The sequence below is a fragment of the Rattus norvegicus genome, chromosome 8 (genome assembly GCF_036323735.1).
Source record: "Rattus norvegicus strain BN/NHsdMcwi chromosome 8, GRCr8, whole genome shotgun sequence".
Lineage (NCBI taxonomy): Eukaryota > Metazoa > Chordata > Mammalia > Rodentia > Muridae > Rattus > Rattus norvegicus.
The window spans coordinates 39,128,609-39,152,827 of record NC_086026.1 but is presented as its reverse complement, the minus strand read 5'-3'; the positions used below and the strand labels follow the sequence as shown (position 1 = coordinate 39,152,827).

General features: G+C 47.0%; 1 protein-coding gene across 4 annotated transcripts in view; it reads left to right on the top strand.

Annotated features, from left to right (window-relative positions):
• Positions 1-24,219, top strand: part of Fli1 (Fli-1 proto-oncogene, ETS transcription factor) — a 119,986-nt gene that overhangs the window by 56,684 nt on the left and 39,083 nt on the right. For all 4 annotated transcript variants that reach the window (XM_063265409.1, XM_063265407.1, XM_063265408.1 and 1 more), the window contains exons 2-4: positions 7,902-8,113; positions 18,843-18,997; positions 23,483-23,686. In XM_063265409.1, the coding sequence (XP_063121479.1) occupies positions 7,983-8,113; positions 18,843-18,997; positions 23,483-23,686 (490 nt within the window). In that variant the 5' untranslated portion in view covers positions 7,902-7,982. The remainder of the gene's footprint in view (positions 1-7,901; positions 8,114-18,842; positions 18,998-23,482; positions 23,687-24,219) is intronic.

Genomic DNA, 24,219 nt, shown 5'->3' with positions numbered 1-24,219 from the left:
TAAAATGCCAAAGCTCCTGCATTCCCCATGGTGACCCCTTAGCGGATATGCCAGAGATTAGCTTTGCAGAGCACTGGTCTGGGAGCAGCTCTGTGGACCCACTGAATAAGGATAGCAACAGGGAACTTGATATTCCTTTCCCCATCACCTCCAGCAATGTTAATCAACCACTGAAACTGTCCTTTCAAGGTCCAGGGCAGGACAAAAATAAAAAGAGGGAGGGGTCCTTGGGAGATTACTGCCCCTTTGCCCCATGTCTTCTCTCAGTTAGAAATGAAAACTCAGCTTCATAAGCTGAACTTGGGAAAGAAATCTGGGACTTCTCTTCTGTCAAGGGGATGGTGAATCTTGTTTCAATTTCCCTGCTCATAGAAGGATGAGTGAGGAGAGTTTCCTTGGAATATCCCAGGCACCCTGGATATTGTCTTTGCCTCTCTGGAGGTTTTTCCATGTCTGTTTTAGCTAAGCTGCTTAAGGACAGACCTGGTGTCTCTCCCTACATCCTATGACAAGGCTTTATTATTCTTTAACTGACATGGAAAGCAACTGCTAATTTAACAAGCTAGAAGATGTATTCATGAGCTTAAAGGGAATAAATGGGTTTATGTATATAGGAGTGAACAAGCACGCACATGCGCACACTCTCTCTCTCTCTCTCTCTCTCACACACACACACACACACACACACACACACACACACACACACACACACTCATGTGTAAGAAATTCCAAAATAAGTGAATATTTGTTAGTGAGTCAGATCCCTGTATGGCTTCTTCTGGCATCTGCTGAGTCTGTGTTGTCTAAGTGGAGTATATGCAAGCAGCCACTACCACTACGGTTTCCGTGACTTTGGTCATGGGTGCCTCCTCCCTTGGTTGTGGGGCCACTGAAAGAGCCTTGTCTCTGCCACCGAGAGGCCTGAACTCAAGCTAGAGAGGTAAAGAAGACCAGGCCTACGGGGAGCAGCATCTATCACTTGAAAGGAAGATTGGAAATGCAGAATAGTTAAACAAACTCTGTTTAGAAGACCAGCACATTCTTGTTTCAGAATCTAACCATTTTCATCAACTGCTGGACCTTTCACCTTAGAAAATGGCCTTTTATTTTATATCAGCATTTTTTTTCTTTTCTTTTTTTCGGAACTGGGGACCGAACCCAGGGCCTTACGCTTGCTAGGCAAGCACTCTACCACTGAGCTAAATCCCCAACCCTATATCAGCTTTTTTTAAAGAATGCCAGTCTTTATTGTCAATGGCTCCTGAGCATGTAAGGCGTAGTGAGCGTCCTGCAAGCATCTGAGGCAGGGATTTACAGGGTGGTGCGTTCCTCTTCCCTGCTTCAGACAGGGCCAAGACAAAGAATCTGGTCAGCATTGGGAGCAGTAGGGCATGAAAATGGAAGGGCCCAAGCCAGCCAGATGGAGAGGTAGAAAGGAGAGAGGGAGAAGGGGAGGGGGGAGAGAGGGAGAGGGGGAGAGGGGGAGAGAAGGAGAGGGGGAAACAGGGAGAGGGGGAAACAGGGAGAGGGGGAGAGGAGGAGAGCTATTCAGAAGGGAAGGTGTTGTCAAAGAAACAACATCCACCATTGGGAAAGGGGGGCGGGGATAAAATAGTAGCCTTTAAGATGATCATGTCCTTTGCTCAAGAGAGTCATCAGGTAAGAGGAGGACTACAAGTCATCCTCAGTAACCATACGATTTCCTCATGCAAAGTTTCTCTACAAGGAATACAAATGATAGCATAAGGATTGTGGATAGTCCTGGAAAATGGCCATGCCTGGTCAAAGAGTTACCTAAGATTTGGATTTAGCCACCTACTTCCCAAAACAGGTCTGTTAAGCTTTCCTCAAAACTTAGCTACCTAATCCATGCACCCGACAAACGTTCAGTGAGCGTCTAACATGCTGGGCCCTGGACAGGACTCTGAGGCCACCCTGGTAACAAGACAAAAGCTGCCTGCTCTCATGGCACTCCCATCCTAATTCTTACACAGACTTGGAACAATTTAAAACATACAGAGTTAGGTGAATGTTGATAAGTAATAGTCAAATGAGTTCTCATTCATAAGTACAACCCCCCCCCCCCAGGACTCATTCATTCCCTTATTACCTACTAGGTATCAGGCAAAGGAGGTGAGAGTTGAATGGGATGATGTCATGTCACCTAAGGGTTTAAATGTAATAATTGGAAAATAAATAAGCCCATGAACCCATGGGCCATGATGGTTCATACTGGCAGTCTGGTATGACGTCACTAGGGAATACAGGATGACTGCAGCAGTGTGGGGAGTGGGTGGTAGGGACTGTTGTGATGCAGGACTCCTAGAAAGGAAACGGTTTGTTCCACTTGAAAATGTCAGAACATGCTTCTCCATGTGGGGATACCATGTCCAGTACTGAAGGATTGTGGTTAAAGTGAAATAGAAGAGACATTGAGGATATATAGGGATTTCTTTCCCTGTAGTAGGCAACAAAGTCTCTAAGGCCTGACTTATTCCTCATTCTTAGGGGAGGAATTCTGACTAGTTCTCTGGAGCTAGTTGCCCATCCGAATTAGGATTTCCAGAAAAAAAAAAAACAAAAAACAAAAAACAAAACAAAAAAAAAAAAAAAACAGGACCAATAGGAGAGAGAGAAAAGGGTTGATGACTGGATTATAGATAGGCCTTTAAGGAGAATTATCTCCCATGCTTACGGAGGCTTGGAACTTGCAAAATGCCCATCTGCAGTCTGTAGGACCAAGGAAGACAGTACTGTGTCTGAGCCAAGACTCCCGGGTGCTGCTATTGTAAGCCCTATGGCTACTGCAAGCCCTACCATCCCAAGGCCACATCCTGGGCTCTGGTCTCTAAGGGTGGCAAAGAGAAGGCTATCCCAGATATGACAATGATGATGGAGACGATGGTGAGGAGGAGGAAGAAGAGGAGGAAGGGGAGGAGAGTAGCCAAGCGAATTGGCCTCTCTCCTTGAGCTTTTGGGAAAAAAGGCACTGGGAAGAAGCATTGTTCAAGCTTCATCTGGTTCATCCCTTCCTCATCATCTCCACCCCAAACATTCTCAGGCCATCTCTTGGTACTGACTATAAATCTAAATATGTAATTATTTACTATGTCTCAAGAACACTGAATAGACAATTAGGCGGTTTACTCAGATTACATCATTTTATTTTCATTTACAATGCACCATGTTAGAGCTCAGTGACACCCCCAAGCTACAGAGGAGAAAACGGGGCTCCTACAGTATAAGGCCATTGCATTGGGAACTAAAGGAACAACAGACTAAGTTTGGGTTGGCACTTAGAGCGTCCCTGGCTCCAAAGATTGTGCTTGAAGTTACAAAGCCCTCAAAAGTCACTTTCAAAGGGCCAATTGTCTAACTGGGAAAACAAACATTCTCAGAAAGGAACCAGTGAGTGGCAGTGGTTCTGTGTCCAAGCAGAAGGCCTGGATGGAAACCCCACATCATCTTCAGTTTCTGTGTGCATGAACAAGTTACTTCACTTCTCTGAATAACCATTTTCTTACCTAAAAATAAATAAGAGGAGAAAACATCTCTCCAAATATTGCTTGGATGGCTGAATTAGATGTTTCATGTAGACATAATTTCACATTAGTAAGTGCTTTGTTTCTATTTATTTCTATAACTTAAGACCCAGTTTATTTGAAGTGATATGGGAACCTAACCTTATCTGTACTAGGTAAGGACAGTAGTCTTTATCAGAGCATGTGTATCAGTCATTGGTGGTATATATCTCCTAGCTCCAACAGAAGACTGTGGGGAGTATCTCCTTAGACTCTAGCAGCCCACTGGTTTGGCTCAGAGCTCAGCCTGCTGCTTCAAGCAGTTCCTCTGAAAGAATTCTAGGGAAAGGGGACACCACAGGGTACCAGTGTGCTGGAATAGTTAACAACTTGGGGCAGGGACCATGTGCCTTCTAAGTAGACAGCTCGGAGGTGAGGGACATCCTGACTATGGAATGCAAAGTTGCTTCTAAGGAACCAACTTTTGACCCTGTTCTGGGTTTCCTTCTAGCGATCACTGTTGAGGTGCTAAGATATTTTATAGCTGAGCATCCCACAGAGATAAGTAGATTAGTTTTTAGCAGCACAGATTGAACAGGTCTGTTCAAGAATAACCTGTGTTTTCAGAGTGAAATCATCACTGTCCCAAGTTCATGGGAGATGCAAAATCATTAGAAACCAAGAACAGCAGTGAAGGTGAATCCCTCCCCCATTGACGTTCCTTTTATATTTGGTCAGCCATGCCAAAGACTTATCAACATCTTGCCACTGGAAGTGCTTTGACACCAGCATGACGCTTACTCCTATAAAGAGTTTGACGTGCACATAACAGTTTTGAGCTTAAACATTAATAAAGTTCAAGTATAGAGGTTTCTAGAGCCCCCGTTAAGTAGCGACAACTGCTCCTGAAGGACAGCTGCAATGAGGGTGGAAATGCTCCCTGGCACACTGACTTTCACCTGTCTGCCATAGCTCCACCTTGGTCCTCACTCCCACATCTCATTATCCATGGTGACTTCTGTCAGTCCCCAGCAGTGACACAAAGGTCTGCCACCCCTGACCAGCACCCATTCCTCCTCTGCACTCTCCTGCTCAATCTCCTCTCTCCATTAGTGACGCTTGTTATCTCCGAAGCAGTTTAGCAAGGTTCCTCACTCTCACTGTGGGAGTGGCAGGGCACCGAGGGCATGGTGTCAGGCTGGAATGACAAAGGGGTCTTATTTCCCTGCAGGTGTGGCAAGAACATGCTCCCCAACTGTAATTTTTCACATGGGAACTAAATCAGCTTCTTTGGCACCTCAGCCCCCCAAATGTTTTACTGTATTGCTGTTGGCAACTTATCCTAACTAGGTTGATTTTTCAGATTGAGCCCAAAAGCCGAGCAGGAAACAAAAAGCTTTTCCTTCTCTCTCTCTTAGCAGCCTCACTCATCTGCACAGTCTGCTCTCCACACTGTTAAGGGGAGAAAGCTCGTTGCTATCAATAATTGTAAATACAATAAGTCCCCCAACTGTGTGTGTGCCCATGAAGGATGCATTATGGGATCTCTGTGTGTGTGTGTGTGTGTGTGTGTGTGTTAAAAGATCCAGAAACTCAGGACATTTTTCAGTAAGGTTTGCATTGAGTGAAAAAGGGCCCCAGTGAAGGTGGGTAGAACTGTACCAAGGTTGTAGTGCCGAGTTGCAAATGGTTTGACAGACAGGGCAAGGCTGGGTAATTGAAAACCAATTAACTGAGCGTAGGTTTTCCATGGTAGAAACACAGCAAATTCTTGGGGGAAGAATAGCTGGATACAAGCTGCATTCACAGTCTTTGGTAGAATGGGATCTGTCCTGAGATTAGGCACAGGAGACTGGGGGAGGGTAAGAGCAATGGGAGGAGAGATTTATCTGTGCACAGGTACCTGGCCGGGTCAAGGACCAGAAGTGTAGGGCATTTGAAACTGAATGGGACACTCTCTTCCTGTGATGCTGCCACTTGACTAAGTCACTTTTGATTGGCTCTATGTTTTAAATGAGGTGTTTATCCTAAAATGAGGTCCAACTGGTCCCATCCCCTTTCTGTTCTGGTACCCTGTCCCATGATCTGTTGCTGTATTTCTTCTCAGTGCACAGCTCACTTCCTTGACAAGCCCTTGTTCTCTCGTTTGTTCCCTAGTGCAACCTCTTTGCTGCATAGTCCTGGCTGCACCAACTGTGTGTCCTCTTTGGGCTCAGCTATCCTGCCTGAGGCTGAGTTTGACCTCCCTGTTTGGGTGAAAGTGATGACAGGGACCTTTCTTTCACCACAGCATCCCCATGTCCACCTCTACCTCCCAGATCTCCTCAACTCTGCCATTGTATGATTTCGCTGGCACTCTTAAGACTGACTGATGACTGACCAGAGGCTGTCTTTTCTCTGCAGCACAAATCTGCTTAGATGTCATTTCTTTCTACAACAGATCTGGGGCTTGTTCTGCATTTTTTTTGTCAAAGGGAGACTGTTGACTCTTGGGTGACACCCATGTAATGTCAAAGATTCATGCTCATCCCTCTGAAGGCCATAACTTCACTTTTTTTCAAATTGGAACTATACACTAGGTGTCCATGTAAAAGTTTAAAGTTGTTTGGGACATGAAGCCAGAGCAGAACCTTAATGAAAATGAAGAATGGATCTAAGAACCAAAATACAAATGGCCCCAGAGCCACAGCCTTCCCCTGACATTACCCAGGGCAGCAGGTGAAACCAGAAGGGTCCCAAGCAGCCTTTAGTTCTGAATGAAGGACATCCAGACACAGCGAGGGTGTTTTAGAGAAGGCATTCCAGGCAGAGATATGAATTATGTAGGGAGAGTAGGCAAACCTCAGGATTTAAAAGGGTCTCATCATCTATCATGCTGTTCTTAAGTAAAGGCAGGGTTGCCATAGCAACACACCACAGGCTGAGCGGCTTAAACAACATAAATTTATTTGCTCACAGTTCTGGAAACTGGAAATCCAAGGTCAGAGTGCCAGCAGGGCTGACTTCCTCTGAGGCTTCTCGCTCTGGCTTGCAGACAATCGTTCTCCCTACATGCCTTACATGGTCAGTCCTCGGCCTACAGCCATCCTTGGGGTCACCGTGTGTCCCAATCTCTTATCATAACGAGTCAGCTGAGTTTAGAGCCCACCTTCACATTCTTATTTAGAATTAATCCTAACCTTAAAGGCCTTGTTCCCAAGTGGAATCACAGTCTAAGTTACAGGTGGTTAGGGATTGGATAGACAGACTTGAGGGGAAGCAGAATCCAGCATGAAACAAGAACCCAACAGAACCCTTGTTTGAACACGAATAGTCCTCATTGCTAGTCTTTCTGGGGTTCTGCGCTTAGTGTTGCCATAGCCGTTTCCCATAGATTATTCCATCTTCCCTTCGCAATCAGATTACGTGGAATGCAATATGTAGATGAGGAGGCAATTATAGATGCTAACATCTCTTCTCAAACATGATTAGCTTTCTTTTGTGCACGACTTCGCTCTGGTGAATGTTGTACTCCAGCCTTGGATCCCGGTGGCTTACATGTGCTTTGTAATAGTGGGAGGATATGATTTTCATGCTTTTACCAGCACACAGTCTCTGGGAAGAGTAAAGCTACGTTCCTTAGTCTGTTACCAAAAGCCTTCTGAGTCAGAAGGTGGAATAGCATAAATGGGAAAGCCAGGGTCTCTTACGGAGACCTTCACGAACTGCCCTTCCTGTATATCTGAACTTCCTCCTGAATTATTTGGCTGAACCATCAACATTAAGATCTGCAGGGCACACTCTTACCTGGTAGCCAATCCTGAGCACAACACTGTTCATTCGTACCAAACGCTTGGACCACAGTTACTCATTTAATTCACCTGGAAAATCAGCCAAAAAAATAACTATTCATCCTTACTGATTGGGGACACTGAAATCGACCCAGCTGAAGTCCTGGGCTCCCTGATTCCCTAACGCTCTGATGGCTCTCCATGGCCTCACTTGTGAAATAAATTCTCATTTTGCATCTCTCCTAGCAACCTGACTAAGCCACACAGTTAGTAAACTGTGCCACTGTCTATGTCTGGAAGCTAGAAACAACACTGGTACCACCCGTTCCAACACTGTGTTCAGCCACCCCGTCTCTGTTCTCCTTTGTGGGGCTTCTAGCTTGCGCACTCAACGAGTCCACCCGTTTCTAGTGCTCTTCCAATCCAGTGCTCAGACTCCTTTCTGCCCACGCAGGGGTAAGCCTGCCCTGACACTGTGAGCCTATTACCTTGGACAACTGCGGCTTCATGAGAGGGCCGCCCTGTGCCACTGTGATATCTTGGAGCAGAGGTGTCGCAGCCATGTTTGACAATTGATACTGAACTCCCTGTCTCTTCTCCCCTTTTGCAGGAGGCTCTGTCAGTGGTGAGTGACGACCAGTCCCTTTTTGATTCAGCATACGGAGCGGCCGCCCATCTCCCCAAGGCAGATATGACTGCTTCGGGGAGTCCTGACTACGGGCAGCCCCACAAAATCAACCCCCTGCCACCACAGCAGGAGTGGATCAACCAGCCAGTGAGGGTCAATGTCAAGCGGGAATATGATCACATGAATGGATCCAGGTGAGCCTGCTAGAGTTGACCAATCCTTATGAGGCCAGAGGAGCCTGAGTGTAATTCCTCCCTGGACCACCTTGTCAAAGTAGCAGACGGGACTCTGGGGCTGACCTGAGAGTGTGTGTGTCAGTTCCTAGTCATTGAGGTAATCAAGGTCTACAGAACTGAGTGGAGTGGGATCAGAAAGCTCACCTGGTTCTCAGGGTCCAGATGTAGCCCATAGAAGCCAAGTTAGGGTCAGGCCTCAAGACCCCAGTACTCAGTGTGCTTGGCGTCGAGATTTGACCCAGGTCCAGACCCTCAAGAAAAACAGCAGAGCAACAAGATGCTTTTCCTGTGCTGTTGAGAATGTTTAACGTCTCTGGGTGGCACTAACCAGAGCAAAGATGACCCAACAATTCTTCCAGTAAAAAGTGGAAAAGTGGTGAGAAAGACAGACAGTATGCCAGGAAGCCAGCCTCACACATGGGAAGAGTGTGGTGTGTGTGTGTGTGTGTGTGTGTGTGTGTGTGTGTGTGTGTGTGTGTGTGTGTTTAGGAAAGGCCAGCTACAACCTCGCTTAGGGAACTGGGAAGGAGAATTCAGGGATAAGGAACACACTGAAGCAAGGTGAACAATCCCATGGTCAGGAAGCTCAAACTTCAGGGACTACCTCTATATTTTGGCTAAATTTTCTAAATCTATCTGAGTACCAGCTTTCCCTTGTCTAAGCCAGAACCAGAACACCTACTTTTTAACATGCTTATCGAGTACGCTGTCGTAAAGAAAGGACCCAGGACAGTGTCTGTGGCTCCCAAGTGCTCAACAGTATTAGTGACCAATACACAGAGCCACAAAAGAGAAAGCTGTAGCCTAGTTCATTACCTGATAATTCCCAGTGGATCCCCAGGTAATCCACTCAGCCTGAAGCAAAAGGGCATGAAAGTAAAAGCAAGTGAGTAAATGCCAGACAAGACCTTGGATGATAGGCTAAGAATTCAGCTTATTCCATCAGCAGAGGCTGGCCCTCAGTACTGGCAGGACACTAAGTATCATCAGACCCATGAGTCAAAGCTGATGAGGTGACAATCATTGTCCTGCAGGGATTGGTGACAGGAGTGTCAGAAAGATAAGAAGTTACTAAAATAGTCCAGATAAGAAATCAAAGTTCTGGGCTAGGGTTACAGTAAAATGACAGAAACTCAGAAAAGATGCATAAAGAACATGTCAGAGGTTAGTTACAAGAGCTTGGACTTAATAAATATTGAGAGGTGGGAACCAGGGGCTGCTGGGTCCGGACCTTTGAAAAGTAAATGCAGTGAGCGGCCACAGGCAGGTGGGAAGGGGTGGTGCCCTGAGGAGAGATGTCCTTTAGTGTCCTCTCTGAGCAAGTGGACGGTCTTGATGAAAAAGTGGACTCATCTCTAGATGAAAATGTCTACTGGGTTTAGGAAGCCAAAGCCCATAGGATTTGGGGCTGGAATTGAGGCTTAGGCATACTCTCCGGGAGGCTTAACTGTGAAAGTGAGTCATGGAGGAAACTAGTCCGGAGAGAGGCAGGAGGAAGGAGGGAGGGGGCTGCTGGGGCTGCTGCAAGGGAGTTCCTCCTTGTAGCTGTCTCAGAGCTAACTGCCTTCCAGAACCCTCAGCCCTGCTGCCACACTTCTATCCCATTAATTAAAACCAGGAAGTGAGACCTTGGCCACCCTTCCAAGAGCCTAGGGTTAGGGAAGCTCAGAGGAACTTAGCCTTGAGACCTCCATGCTGAATCACGCTATGCCATGATTCCAGCAAGTCCAGTCTCAGGGGATAGTCTATCAAATATTTTTATCCAGTCTTATATCACTGCTCCCTACTGATCTCCCAGGAGGCCAAGATTCTCACCCTGTTACCATATAGAAAGGAACCCAAGAGAAGCCAAGCTGGTGCTAGCCCAGGCTTTCCGGTTCCTTCCGCATCTTGCTGCCCCTCCCTCTCTGCCTGTGCGTCATGGTTCTGCCCCATGATCTCATTCTGTCAGCACCCTCCAGGGATGAGGCCAGTTCAGAAATGCCAAACTGCCTGTGCCACAAGGCTCTCCTGCTCCCTATTGAAAACTCTAGGTCCTAATATTGGAGAGTTTATAGTCCCGTTGTATCCTGTATCAACAGGATACAGCTATTACTATCTAGCTATTACTGCCGGCCAAGGCCATCCCTGTGCTCCACTCTATCCCTTCCTTGCCTGACACCTAATCTCTCAACAGAAAACAGTGAAAGCCACCCATCCTTTCACAGCAGTAACCGTCTTGCTAAAAAACTTTAGCCTCTTAGTCAGAATCTAAAGTCTTAGCTAAGTCCCACCACGTGTCCCAGATACTCCCTGGCTCCTGCCTTCCTCTACGCCACCACAGAAGACACTGACTGTTCCTGGAAACCCTAGCACACCACTGTCTCAGCTTATCTTCCCCAGGTTCCTTCTTTCTAGAACATTTCTTCTCCATTTATTCATATGACTCTCTTGGGGTTTTGCCCTTACACCACCTCCTCAAAACCCCCAACACGCCCCTGATCTAAAACAGTACCCTGTCACTCTCTTTCCCTGGTGGATTATTAAAGTTGCCTCTTCCCTCAGTAGAACCTGGGCAGGGCTTTTGTTCACTGAGCAGAGCTCATGTGTTTGTGAAGGAAAAAGCTAAATGGGGTACAGAAGAGCAGGCCAAGGTCATGTTGTTTCTTCAAGGTCGTGCCCCGTAGGTATAGGTTGAGTCTCCCTTACCTGAAACCTTTGACACGTGTCTCAGGTTCTTTCAGATTTGGGGATGTTTGTTTACACATAGTGTAACAGGTATCTATGTATGATATTCACTGTTTTGTATGCATGTGTGCTCACTGCCCAACAGTAAAACTGTAGTTTGGTGCATTTGAGTTTGGACTCTGGACTCTCTTGTGAATCAGGTATGGAACTTTCCTCCTGTGGCCTCCTGCTAGTACCCAAAAGATACTTCAGATCGAGAATCTGAGGAACAGATGTTCACGTGCACGATTCCCCGAGGTCACAATGCTCAGGCAGGCCTTCCGAGCTCTGCTGAGTTCGCCCTATGCTTTTGAAGCATGTCTGTATCACTGAGCTCGCCGTCCCCATCCCTGTCACCTGGGTGCTCCTGGACCCTCCAGGATATGATTTCAAAGCTGAGAAAATCCTTCCAAAAATAAAAGCCTCCGGACCCATTTTCCAGGTCATACCTAGTGTTAGTCAGACAGACACAAGCTAGAAGAAGCCTGTGTAAGTTGCCTGGCTTTGGGTGTAGAGTTTCACCTTCTGTGCTGAAGGAAAGATCTAGTGGAGTCTGGAGCCCACCAGACAGGCATAGCCATGGACGGCACCTAATCGATACCTTCAAGCTCTCACAATAAAGAGCCAGGGCTCAAGGATTTTCAGAAAGACGCCTTTATTCGGGATAAAGCCGTGCCTGGCCTTAACTTATCACTTAACTATGGGAAATAATGGTGGCATGCCCCTGTGATCCCAGCTGCTGAGGAGGCGTACTGGATCTCCTCAGCTGCTGAGCTGGATCTCCCAGGCTTGCTGGACAGCCTGCTAGCTAAGCTGAAGACCCTATATCACAAAAAGGTAAATGCTTTCTGAGGAACGATACCCAAGGCTGTCCTTTGCTCCCCACAGGCATGTCCACCAGCATAGAAATGCATGCGTATATTTATGCACACTAATATATATGTATATATATGTATATGTATATATATGGAGAGACAGACAGACAGAGAGATAGACAGACAGGCAGAGATTTAGAGAGACAGAAAATAGGAACAAAGACAGAGAAACAGGCATAGAAACAAACATAAAGAAACAGGGACAGAGAGAGAGAGAGAGAGAGAGAGAGAGAGAGAGAGAGAGAGAGAGAGAGAGAGAGATATGAAATGAATACATAGATGTCAGTCCATTTAAGTTACTCATCCTGAACAATGTACCTCTCTTATTTTCTGAGTAACACCATTAGCAGGACTTGGTTAGTTGCATGTTTTTAAAGTCTTTACAGCTTCATATGTATACACAACGTATTGTGATTCTATTCACCCATTACCCTCTGTGGCTTCCACTCGGAGTCCCTTCCTTTTCCAGCTCTTCCTCCAGGAAGGAAACAGCACTCCCTTCTGCAGCAACTAACAGTTACGATCTCTTTCCGTCGGGGCAGTGCCCCGTGAGCACCTTCTCTATCGGTGAAGGAATTTCGAAGGGTCCAGTCTTCCGCCAGTGTCCATTGCTTCCTCGTCTCTGTGGTTGGAATAGCCACGTTATAGCTGCCTGTCAGCGTTTTATGACACTCCTCCCCACTCCTAGCTCTTACATTACTTCATCTTTTCTTCTGCAAGGTTCTGTAGGCTTGGGGTGTGTGTAATATAGATTTCCCAGTTAGGGTTGGAGCTTAGCAGTCACTTATCCTCAGCATTTAATGAGGTATGAGTCCCGGCACTGTCTGTCACTCTCTGTAAGAAGCCTTTATGTTCTAGACTGGAAGTGATACTGGTCTATGGATGTACATATTTTGGAGATTTAACAGCATGTCCATTTAGGGAAAGAGAAGCATTATGATCTCATTGGGTCCAAGATCCCACCAGCCACAGGCTTTTGACCAGGTTTATCGCACCAGATGCATTATCTCCTCTCATGCAGTAGGCTTCCAATCACAGAGCGGCTGGTTACCCACCATAGAGTCAAGCCACTGTTGCACCAGTGGATATATAATGCCTCACAAGTTAGTATTGTACATCAAGCATGACCTACAGCAGAGAGAGACCACTGATACCATTTCTTTCCCAGAGGAAGATCCTGCATAGAACCTTCTGGCACCACAAATGCCAGGCAGCAGGGAGACAACTCCCAACTCAATCTCAACTCTATTTCTCTGTATCCTGTGACCAAAATGTGTGCCACCTTCATCAATAGGGGTCATAACTTCTATTTCTGGTGGGCACCAAGACTTGCATATGATTTGATTATTTTCAGAAAGTCCAGTTATCATAACACAAAACATAAAGAAGGGCCAATGAGATGGTTCAGCCTGACACCATGCCTGATGACCTGAATTCTACCCCCCAGAGCCTAACATGACTGAATGAAAGAATCGGATTTCCAAACCCATGACATGGCATGTATGTATCTGCACATGTATGTATGCTCGAGCACAGACACACAAAATAAGTTTTAACACGTAGAGGAGGATGTGTAAATGCCACAAATATTCAAACAAGAAAACAGAGCAGGGAAGACAACTTGGGAGTTCTTGAATTATGGGCCAGGCCTGTGTCACCCTACACTCTGATGCAATGGTCACTAACTATGCCTGTGTTACTCAGCACTGGAGATGTGGGAAGTCTGTAAGTGACATGTGCTATAAAGTAACATACACATTGGATTTAAAAGTCTTAATAGATCAAATGTAAAACAGCTTGGTGACTGTTGATTCTGCTGAAACAATAATCTTGTGGCTGTATTAATATATTAAAGCAGTCACCATATTATCACGCATAAGATTTAATATATTTAATATATTCATTTCTTATCAAAATTAGGCAGCATAATAATCAATAATTTGTTGATGTGTTATATCAATTAATTTAATCAAGTTTATTTCACCTTAGATTCAGTCATTTATTTATTTATTTTATGTGCCCTGGGGTTTTGTTTGCAAATGTGTATGTGCATCATGTACATGCCTGGCGCCTGTAGAGGTCAGAAAAGGGCACCAGAAAGATCCCCTTGAACTGAAGTTATGCATGGTCGAGGGCCACAGTATGGTCCTCTGCAAGAACTAGTGTTTTTAACTGCTGGGTCATCTCTCCAGCCTCTCCCCCTTTTTTTTTTTAATTTTAAAAATACACCTACCAGTAAGGTGAAAATGACCCATGTGTCTCAAATATGTGACTCATAATCTACTTGGATTGGACCACTGTTGCAGAGCATTTCAGGCTGCCCAGTGATTCACAGGGCATTGGTTCCCACCATGTTCTTTGAGAAGCATGGGTTTCTGGGTTTCTTCTTCACGCTCATTGGAAGCTCCAGAGATGTTCGTGTCTTTGGCAGGAAGGAAGTACTCCGTGTCTCTGAAGCTGCAGCACCCTCTTCCCTTTTATCCTAGCAGCAAGCCCTCTGGACCAGGGTCAAAGGGTCATTCAGAGGGGCTGAGATCTGAGGCAAGAGAGTTCATCTGGGTTGTCTGGGTTGTAGAAGGTTTACTCGGCCTCCCTCCCCCTCCTGTTGTGGTTGAATCTGGTTCTCTGGGTTACCCTCCAAACAGCACAGCCCATAGGTTCTGTGCTGGATACAAACTTCAGAAACTTGATCCAAGCTGTGGTTTGCAAATAACTCTCAGCTGCATCCTGTCTCGACCATGGGAATTGGAGAAAACAGTACACGAAGGAAACACTATCAGTTCGTGAGGGAGAAAACAGAAGAGCTAGTTTTAATACCTGGCATTCAGGATCTGAACTCGGCATCACTTCCCTGAGACATGCTGGGCTGGCCAGCATTTTCAGGAGGCATCAAACACCCAGAGAACCCTGTTCCACTCTCAGGAAGATGAGGCTCCTTTACTCTGTGGTTCCTTACTAAATTTCTGTAAACCTTGTACGGGGAGTAAGATACACACAACCTGTGTTGAAAGCCAAGGTGGTGAGGGTTTTGCGTGTGGTTTTTGTTCTGTTTCCTTTCTTGAAATTACACTTCGATATCCAAAGCAACACACCACCTCCACACATGGATCCGAAGAAACCCTAAAGGCAGCCCAGATTCCTCAGGTGTGCAATGTGCATGCTACAGATAGGCTCTATAACCGTGGTGCTCAGGGAGCCGTTGCAGGTTTTGTGGGTGTTGGATGGTCCTGGACTCTCAGCAGACCTGTGATCTCTCCAGGCACAGTGAAAGCAAAGGGAAGGTAACTTTGGGAGAAAGTCTTGCGATCCTGAGGTCCTGTTCCCCCTTCTTAGGGTTTCACAACTTGCTTTATATGGCTTAGAGGTCTGAAGGCACTTCTATAGACCCCTGGCAGTCCGTTTCAAGCAATGCTCAATAAACACGCAGAAATAGATGCTGATGTCTAGGATGGTTGTGTTGTACTGCTGGCAGCCTGCAGCCTGTAGCCTTCCCCAAGCCTGAGGTGGAGATGCTCTGAGTTACACTCTCAAGCCATCACTTCCTCCTGTTCTATTGTGGCAGGCAGCCTCAAGCCCTCCTGTCACCTGCCCCAGTATAGTCAGCTGTCTGTGGGCCCCAACCCCTTGCTTGCTGTAAGTGCAGGTCTCAATACAAATTAGCAGCAGCCGTATGGGCAAAATGAATGGCCAAACCTCTTCCCCCACCCTCCACCAGGGCTCCCGCCTCCCCTCCCTCTTGTTCTCCTCAAGCCCTCTTCACAGGCGCCAGCTGCCTCATTAAAGAGCAGCCTTTCTGCTGGGCTTCACCTGGACAGGCGGTGGCCACCAAACCCATGGCTGTGCTAGCTGGCTGAGGAGAAGGATGGAGGCAATCTGGCAGGCAAGTGTGCAAGCCAGTGAGGTCTGGCTTCCTCTGCTCTCACCCTGGACTAGAGGAGGGCGAGCTCTGCAGGGGCAGAGGTCTTGGATGGGTGTCAAGCCTTTATTCTAACGAAGCACCTTTGCAGACCTTGATGGAAACTGCTGGGATGAAGAAAGGGGCCTTATTCCAAAGAAGGCCAGTGGAGGGGGATGCAGCCAGGCAGGTAACCAGCCCAGGGGACCCCGGCTCCTCTGCACCTGCTTCCTGGCCACATGTGGGACACCCTTGTTGGCCCTGATCCGCACCAGGCAGGTTTGATTTTATGCCTCATCTTTTCTTTTGTATTTAGTTTTTACTCTGGAGAGAGGAAGCGACCTTGCCACCCATGGCCACTGCACACAGTTCCCAACCAGGAAGGTCCACTAGTTTGGGCACTTCTGAGGTTCTAATCTCTGCCTGGAAAGAGGCCGATTTTAAATGCAGAAATTCCAAGGCCCGGCGCCTATGAAAAAAAAAAACATTTAAAAACCCTTCCCTCCAGAATTCATAAATGGGAGACTTTGAAGTAGGGACCTCCTCTTCTGCCACCACTGATCCTGGCTGGCTGGCTCTGGGCACCCTGCACGGAAAGTGTGTGTGTGCTGTCCACCTTCCCCACCCCCACCAGCCAATGAAAATTCCAGTATCTTGGTTTCAGGCCAACTTAATTCTCCAAGCTTCTCTGGTATTTGGATGGTTTTTCATCTGACAAGAATCTGGGGAAGACAACCAGTGTGTGTGTGAGAGAGAGAGAGTGTGTGTGTGTGTGAGAGAGAGTGTGTGTGTATGTGGGGGGGGTGGTACACACACTATCATATAGGTACGTATCTGTGATGGAGAGTGTGCATTTCTCTAACTGTATGTGTGTGATAGTCTATGGATGTGTGCGTGCATGTATCATATACATGTTAGGTGATACAGTATATATACATATATATGTGTGTGTTTTATGTTATGGCTATGTATGTGTGTGTTATATATATAACTGTATGGATGTATATATGGAACACATGTGTATATATTTGTATGGTGTGCATAGGCATACAATAGACCATTGATGTGCATATAAGCGTGTGTGCGTGTGCTGTGGGAAGTAGTGTTTGTATGCACATGCGCACATGCTAATGTGTGAACATGTGTTTATGTGGCAGAGTACATGCACATACGTGTACTTGTTAGCACTGTATATATGATGTATGTGGTAAAATGTGTAGGGCACAGTGGTGTGTGTGTGTGTGTGTGTGTGCATATGTACTAAAGTTAGAGTCTAAATGTTTTCATTATGCATGGGTGCTGTGTGTGGTGAAATATCTGTGTATGAGTGTGTGTGTGTGTGTGTGTCTGTGTGTGTATGAGTGTGTGTGTGTGTGTATGTGTGTGTGTGTATGCACATACATAGTTTTCCTGGGGGACAGCAGTATGCCTCGGCCAGCCTGGCTTAGACACAGGCACCAGGGTCTGACTGGGGCTGCTTCATCTCAAGCCAAGTCCTTCAACAGCAGAAGCCAAAGGGCTGAGCGCTGGTGAAAAGCCCTGATGTGCTACTGCCTCCCCTCAGACTGCCATGGGGACATTAAACCTTCAACAATCTGGGACTCTGACGGCTGGGTCTTGGTTCTTTGCCTGGAAAAACAGTAGGCAAATAGTAAAACCTTAAATTCTAACATGTGTAAGTTATACATCTTATTTTCATTTTCAGCCCATGTTCTCCTCGGTAAGACATCAGGAAAAAATTACCGTCTGACTTCTAATATCTCAGTGGAGCATTTATCTCCCAGCCATGATAAGTGATCTGCAATATTTTTTTCCTTTCAGATTAAGAAACAAATTCATTTAATTTTCTTTATTGAATGTGCTCAGGCCTACCCGCTCTGCCTGACTCTCAGGAGTCCCTGACTCTTCTCCCTCCTCCTGGGCTGGTGACTGCTCTCCTTGCTGTGGGGATGGGTGACTCCCTAGCAGGCAGGGCCTGGTCCTTAAGGGCTCTCAATCTGTTCCTGCCCCCTGTAGAACCGATACAGAGCAGACTGAGCGAGGGCAGTCGCTGGGTGGGGAACGTAGGTTAGCGTGTAGAGCTGGCAGACTGTGAGCCAATCCTTGTCTCATCCCCTTGGACTGAAGGCCTGACTTGGCACTCTCGGGGGAACTGGCCATTTCCCAGGCCACCAGGATGATGCTTGCTGCCTGGCAGTACCATACCCCAGCACCCACTGCACCTTTAGGATTCTTGCTGTGGTTCTGCTTCTTGGGAGGACTGAGTAAAAGCTGAGCAAATTGGGATGGCATGCTGAGAGCTCTGTGAAGCTATGCTGAAGGTCACTGTGGGATATTCTGTGTGTACTCGGCTGCATCAGCGGACCTTTGCTCAGGGCCAGATGCTGTGAATATCAGCTGCTAACTGTGCTGGGTTGTTCTGATCTGAGACAAGTGATGTGCATTCTTCCTTTTGCATAGGCTTCCCGTGTCAACTCTCTACTCAGAGCCGTAAAATGCTACAAGAGTCATAACGGGTCACCATGCCTTCCAGGTGCTACTCTTCTTCCTGGCAGCACCCAGCCCCTCTGTATGTGGTCTTTAATTGAGGAGTTTGTCACTGGGGGACCTGGGCCCGGCCTCCATCTTTACTGGCTACGTGATTCCGTCAGTCAGAACGTCTTTCCTTTTCGGTAACCATAAAAGGGATGTAGTAACCCTTGCTACGAACACCTGGAAGGGTTATGGGGAAACCCAGATAGAGCGAACAGCATGTGAAAAAGTATCAGAATGCCACACGTATGATAGAAATAGCTGGGCCAGCAAGTATTTGCACCATCTCAAGAAACGGCCAGAGACAGGGCAACAGCCACATGGAGCATCTCACACTCAGTCCTGTAACCAAGGGAGAGATCAACTGCTATAGGCCTGTAGAGAAGGTCTGCTTAAGACAAGGACTAGTGACAGTGGGGAAGTGTTGGTCACTGGCAATCAGGTTGAACTGGATACTGCAGACAGGCTAGGAGGGCTGCAAGCTACTGAAACACGCACACCCAGGAGGCATACGGTGTTTATGACAGGATCGGGCTGGGCTCTGCATGGAAGATGGTACTAAGAGTTCATCACCCTTGTCGTTATTATCTTTCTAAGTGACTGGCCGATCCTGCTGAGGCTGGAGTGACATGTCCCTGTGATGATGACTTCTTTTGACCTCTGCTTCCTCTCGCTCCAGGGAGTCTCCGGTGGACTGCAGTGTCAGCAAATGCAACAAGCTGGTGGGTGGAGGCGAAGCCAACCCCATGAACTACAATAGCTACATGGATGAGAAGAATGGCCCCCCTCCTCCCAACATGACCACCAACGAGCGGAGAGTCATTGTGCCTGCAGGTACCTTGGGAGCCAGCTGCCTGGCCAGTGTCCACATTTCCATTACGCAGGGGCTGTAGTGGAAGGTTGGGCCTGTCTCTTGGACCATGAAAACTCAGCACCCTAGTCTTCAGTTGGGGGTGTGGTGGGGGATGCAAACCTGGGAAAGTTGCACATCTTCCCTGACTCCAAAGCTACCATCCAAGGCAGAATTTCAATTGTCACCTGAAGCCTGGCATGCAGGTTCCAGAAGCCCCATTGTCAAACATAGCACAAGGCAGATTTTCAGTGAGCAACCTGGTACCCCCCGGGATGAATCTTGAGCAGAGGCAAGGCTGCCTCATTTCACCATTCCTTCTCCTAAGGAGCACAGTTCCTGATACGATGTCCACCCTTCCCTCGGGCATCTACTTCCTGGCCCCTGCTAGGTTCCACCTTCCCCAAATTACAACCAGCTCTTTCAGGTTTAAAATAGAAATAACTATATTTAACAAATGGAACGCCTCCACATGTGTGCCACAAGTTATGTCATTGTGTAGAAATAGCCTCTTTCCCCCTAGGTATTGGTGCTGTTGGTTACAGGGGGGAAAAACCTATTGTTAAATCTGCTAGCCAATTGGCTGGATGCCGCTGCCTGGGCCAACCCCAGTACGCTCAGATGCCTGAGCACGGAGGGAATTTGAAAACTGCCACTTTAGAGTGGGTGCCGGGTGGAAGGGGCAGAATGTCCAGAGTTTGAACAAAGTGAATTGCTGGGCAGAGGCTAAAACTAATCTTAACCGAAATAACTTCACCGGAGAGGCTGGATCCTTCTTCCATTTGCACATGTGTAAATGTAGTTGTGTCTTAGAACGATTAGATGTCTCTGAGGGAGTTTTCAGGAATTTGTCTTGTTCGTCTGAAGGACAATTTCGTGATGGGCAGGTCTGTCCTGTCCTTGGTGTTTGCTCCCAGGGGAAGTTGTATCTGCTCTCCTAGTGTGACAGCCACATTTCTGAGCTCTGGCATAAATTGCACTTGGGAGAGGGTGTAGAAGGTACCAGAAATAAAGGCAGAAGAGGAAGGGCTCATGGGTATTGTTCTTTGGTTCACCGGACTAAAAGCTGCCCGGGCTGTATCTTCTTCAAGCAGAAGGGCGCTGATTGGAAGGAGGGCTTCACCTGTCTTGTTTGTGTGTTTGCTCGTTTGGGCTGTTTGAGACAGGAATTCACTGTGTAGCACATGCTGTCCTAGAGTTCACTGTGTAAGCCAGGCAGGACCTTGTGGCAATCCTCCTGCCTCTGCCTCCTGAGCTCTGGAACTAACTACAGGTGTGTACCACACACTCCTGGCCAGAAGATCTTTATGCAGCCAGGTTTCACAGGGGCCAAGTATGCCAATAGCTTTCTCTTCTGTCGTATCATCTGACTGGTTTGTCACCACCCTCAGGAGGTGATGGTTAGCTCAGGTGGGTCTTCTCTGCTATGAGACCGTGTGCAATTCTATTGAAGCAAACACGGTGAGAAACACTCTCCATCCCCTAAGGCCAGGCTAGGCCTTTGCCATCAAAATCATCTGTTCTAGCCTGAGAAAGAATTCTTGAGGGATGAACCATTCGAGGATTGGAGATGACTTCAGACCCAGGCTATTGTCACCATCTTGCTTTTGTTGTCGTAAGGAAGGGCATACGGAAAGAACGAAGAAGCAGCCAGACTGCTTGGTTGGCTCTCTATGCTTCAGACGGTGTTAAATTGTTTTCAAGGGGATTGGCAAAAGGTTGGTCTTTGGTGAACTGACTTAACCATAGCAGTAAAAACTGAAAATGGCATTAAGTTCTTATTATGCTGTTTCGAAGCATTTGGCATAATGAACTCACGAGCTGCAGGTCTGCTTGGTTATTCTCCCCCTTGCTAGATTTGTATGCATTACCCTTAGACACTTTGGCTTCCTCCGGGTCAGCCTCCTGGATGCAAAGGAAAGTCTCATTTGGGCAAGTCCACAAATCAAGGCAATAAAACACTAGTGGAACAACCGATTGAATTTATGATGGGATTTTAAGACAAGTATAAATGAGGGCTCTAGTTAATCACCATTTCCACATTGAGATGGGAAGGAACAAGGGCTAAATCGTCCAGGAAATACATTTGGAAGAGTTTAGCATGATCCAGAGTGGAAGATTTATAATTCGTTTTACTGGAGAGGGAGAGAATTAACATCATGACAGAGCCCTAAGCAAAGTGCGGAAATAATAAAATAAATAAAATATAGGGCATAAAATTGAATGTACAGCCTTGGATTCAAGTAAGTTCCTACAAGTAAGGAACTAGGCAAGGCTATGGATGAAATAATACATCACCCAAGACCCTCTGGGACATCTCTGTTAGAATTCTGAGATTTCCCTTTATCTTAAACCCTTGCTTTCTGGTTTCTGAAAAGTAGAGGGTTGAAAACAAAGCCAGGAGTTTATCTGACAGACACAAATCCACAGGTGAGCAAGAGGGCTGGGGTGGAGGAATTCTGGGTCCTAGATCAAGGCTTTGCAGCTCCAAATGAGTTAAGGCAGGACAAAGACAGGGCAAAGCTAAGGGGATCTGAGGAGACCTGCTTCCCCAACTATGTGACATTGTTGAAGGCTTCTGTAGGAACCCTAGCAGTAGATACTAAAGCAAAACATCCATGATTCCCTATCCATCTATAAAATGGGTATAACAAGACCCCAAAAATGGGACAGATATAGAGCTGGCTTATAGTAGGGTCTCACAGATAAGCTATCACTAGGTAGGTATGGAAACTTGTTATGACATGCAGAAGCTGTGACATATGACAGCTTTTTTACAACCTCTCAAGGGGTTCTTTTATAACCCCTAGAGATCACAGCACCTAGCTTCCTCCCCGCCTCCATTTCTGGCCATTTAGAACTGACTCCCCTTAGCCTAGAGCTTTTGCAGCCTCTAGAATGAGAGGAATGTGAGTTGGTTTAAAAGGAGCACAAGTTTTCCTGCTAAATAAGCATGATAAATGAAGCAGACCAAGCAGAAAAGCAGAAGCAGGAGCGACCAGCTGCCCTGCAATAAAATACCAGCTCTTCTCCAGGAAGTCTTCCTGGACTCTCCAAATTCACCCCAGAACCTTCAACCCAAGGCTCACTGAACTGCCAGCACAAACCATTGCTTATGTATTGCTCTGATACCTACATGTTCATGCTGATGGGTGTGTGTGTGTGTGTGTGTGTGTGTGTGTGTGTGTGTGTGTGAGAGAGAGAGAGAGAGAGAGAGAGAGAGAGAGAGAGAGGGAGAGAGAGAGAGAGAGAGAGGCAGACAGACAGACAGGGGGAGAGAGAGGGAGGGAGGGACTGAGGTAGGGAGGGAGGGAGGGAGAGAGAGAGAGAGAGAGAGAGAGAGAGAGAGACCTACTCTGTCACTCTGTACTCTGTAGCACAGGCTGGCCTCAAATGCACAATCCTCCTGCCTCAGTTTCCTAAGTCCTAGGATTACTCGAATGTATCAGAATGCCTATGCTCCCTCCCTTAGCATCCAAGGGATAAGTGTGCCCTCTTGCATACATTGCTAGTCTTAACATACAAGTGTCATTTATAAGATCTCCCGCCTCAGACTGAGAAGGTTGAGAAGATGCTTCAGGAAACGATGAGAAAGAGGGGGCTGGGGGGAAGGCGAGTCTGGAACAGAGGCCTCAGTCCCTCAGTCCTGTGCTGTTTCTGCTCATTCACAGTTAAAGAGGTTTCTGTCTCTAGGGCCATTTCTCATTTTTAAGTATTTAAAAATTCTAAAAATGTTTAGGGGTGGTCTGGTAGAAATCTTAACACAGCTGTCCCCCCCCACCCCCGAAAGGCGGAAACCCAGATTGGGTTTATGTCAAACACTAACGCCATTGGGTTTTCCAGCTGCCCAGATGCAGTCACAGGAAAAGCGTGTTTGTGTACATTCCCCTCCTGCAGCATCCAGGGGATAAGTGTGCCCTCTTGCATTCATTGCTAGTCTTAAGATACAAGTGGCTCCCCTTCCCAGAGACATTGGTCGCTGGGGCTGTGGAATTATTTTCATTTTGGTGCCACCATTTCTTGGGCCAAGCTTTCAACTGCCCTCCGAAAACCTTACATACCGTCCTGTCAGGGCATGGGTTGAGGCAGCTAGAACCTTTCTCAGCCCTAAGTTGTTCAGGCAGTGCCAGAAGTCATGGAACCAGATGGAGTGTTCTGAGGGGACCATCTGGAAGGGAAGACAGAGAAGGTAGGGAGAAGAGAGAGGGGAGGGGAAGAGAAAGGTATGAGGGAAAGATGGGGATTTAAAGATACCACGAATGGTGAGAAAGAGAGAAAAAGAAGAGGGGAAGGGAGGAAAAGGAAGAAAGGGGAGATAGCAAACAAGAAAAAGGAAAAAGAAAAGAGGGGGCTGTGAGGGGAGGGCAGACATGAGAGAGGCAAATGGGAAGAGATAGAGAAGGAGGGTGAATGGGAGCCTAGACTGCCAGGCAGGCGCACATGCTAACAGTTCTCATCTCTCCCCTCAGACCCCACACTGTGGACACAGGAGCACGTTCGACAGTGGCTGGAGTGGGCCATAAAGGAATATGGCTTGATGGAGATTGACACTTCCTTCTTCCAGAACATGGATGGCAAGGAACTGTGTAAAATGAGCAAGGAGGACTTCCTCCGAGCCACCTCCCTCTACAACACAGAAGTGCTGTTGTCGCACCTCAGTTACCTCAGGGAAAGTAAGTACCATTATCCCCCCACCCACCCAGGGCTTGGGGGCAGGTGCTACCAGGTCCCCAAGAGCCATACCCTAATACCAGTCACAGGAGACCTAAACCAAGGAACAGTTTCCTTAGGATGGGAACCATGTTGTGGTCACATGGGTTCCTACAAAACCTGCAACAGAAAGCCCAGATCCAGGGGTGTCAAAGGAAGCAAATCAAAAACGGAAAACTCACAGAGATCTGGGGAGGATGATACCAGATACTAGGTAGACTCTGGGATGATCTCTTTTCCAGAAGCTTCTGCTACCCAAAATTGCACAGAGATAGAAGCTCTCATTGGAGGATTCCAAAGGAAAATTGTAAAGTTCTTACAGGAAGCTCTGAACATAGATGTGGGATCTAAGACTGTGGGAGCTGACATATTGCTCCTCCTATTCTGGATTCATTCTGATGCTCAACCCTGCCCCTACAGGGCTGCTTTTCCCCACTGCCTCGGAATGAGGAGGGTAGTGGGTGGCATGGGTTTGTTAAAGGGCACGGAAAGCTTT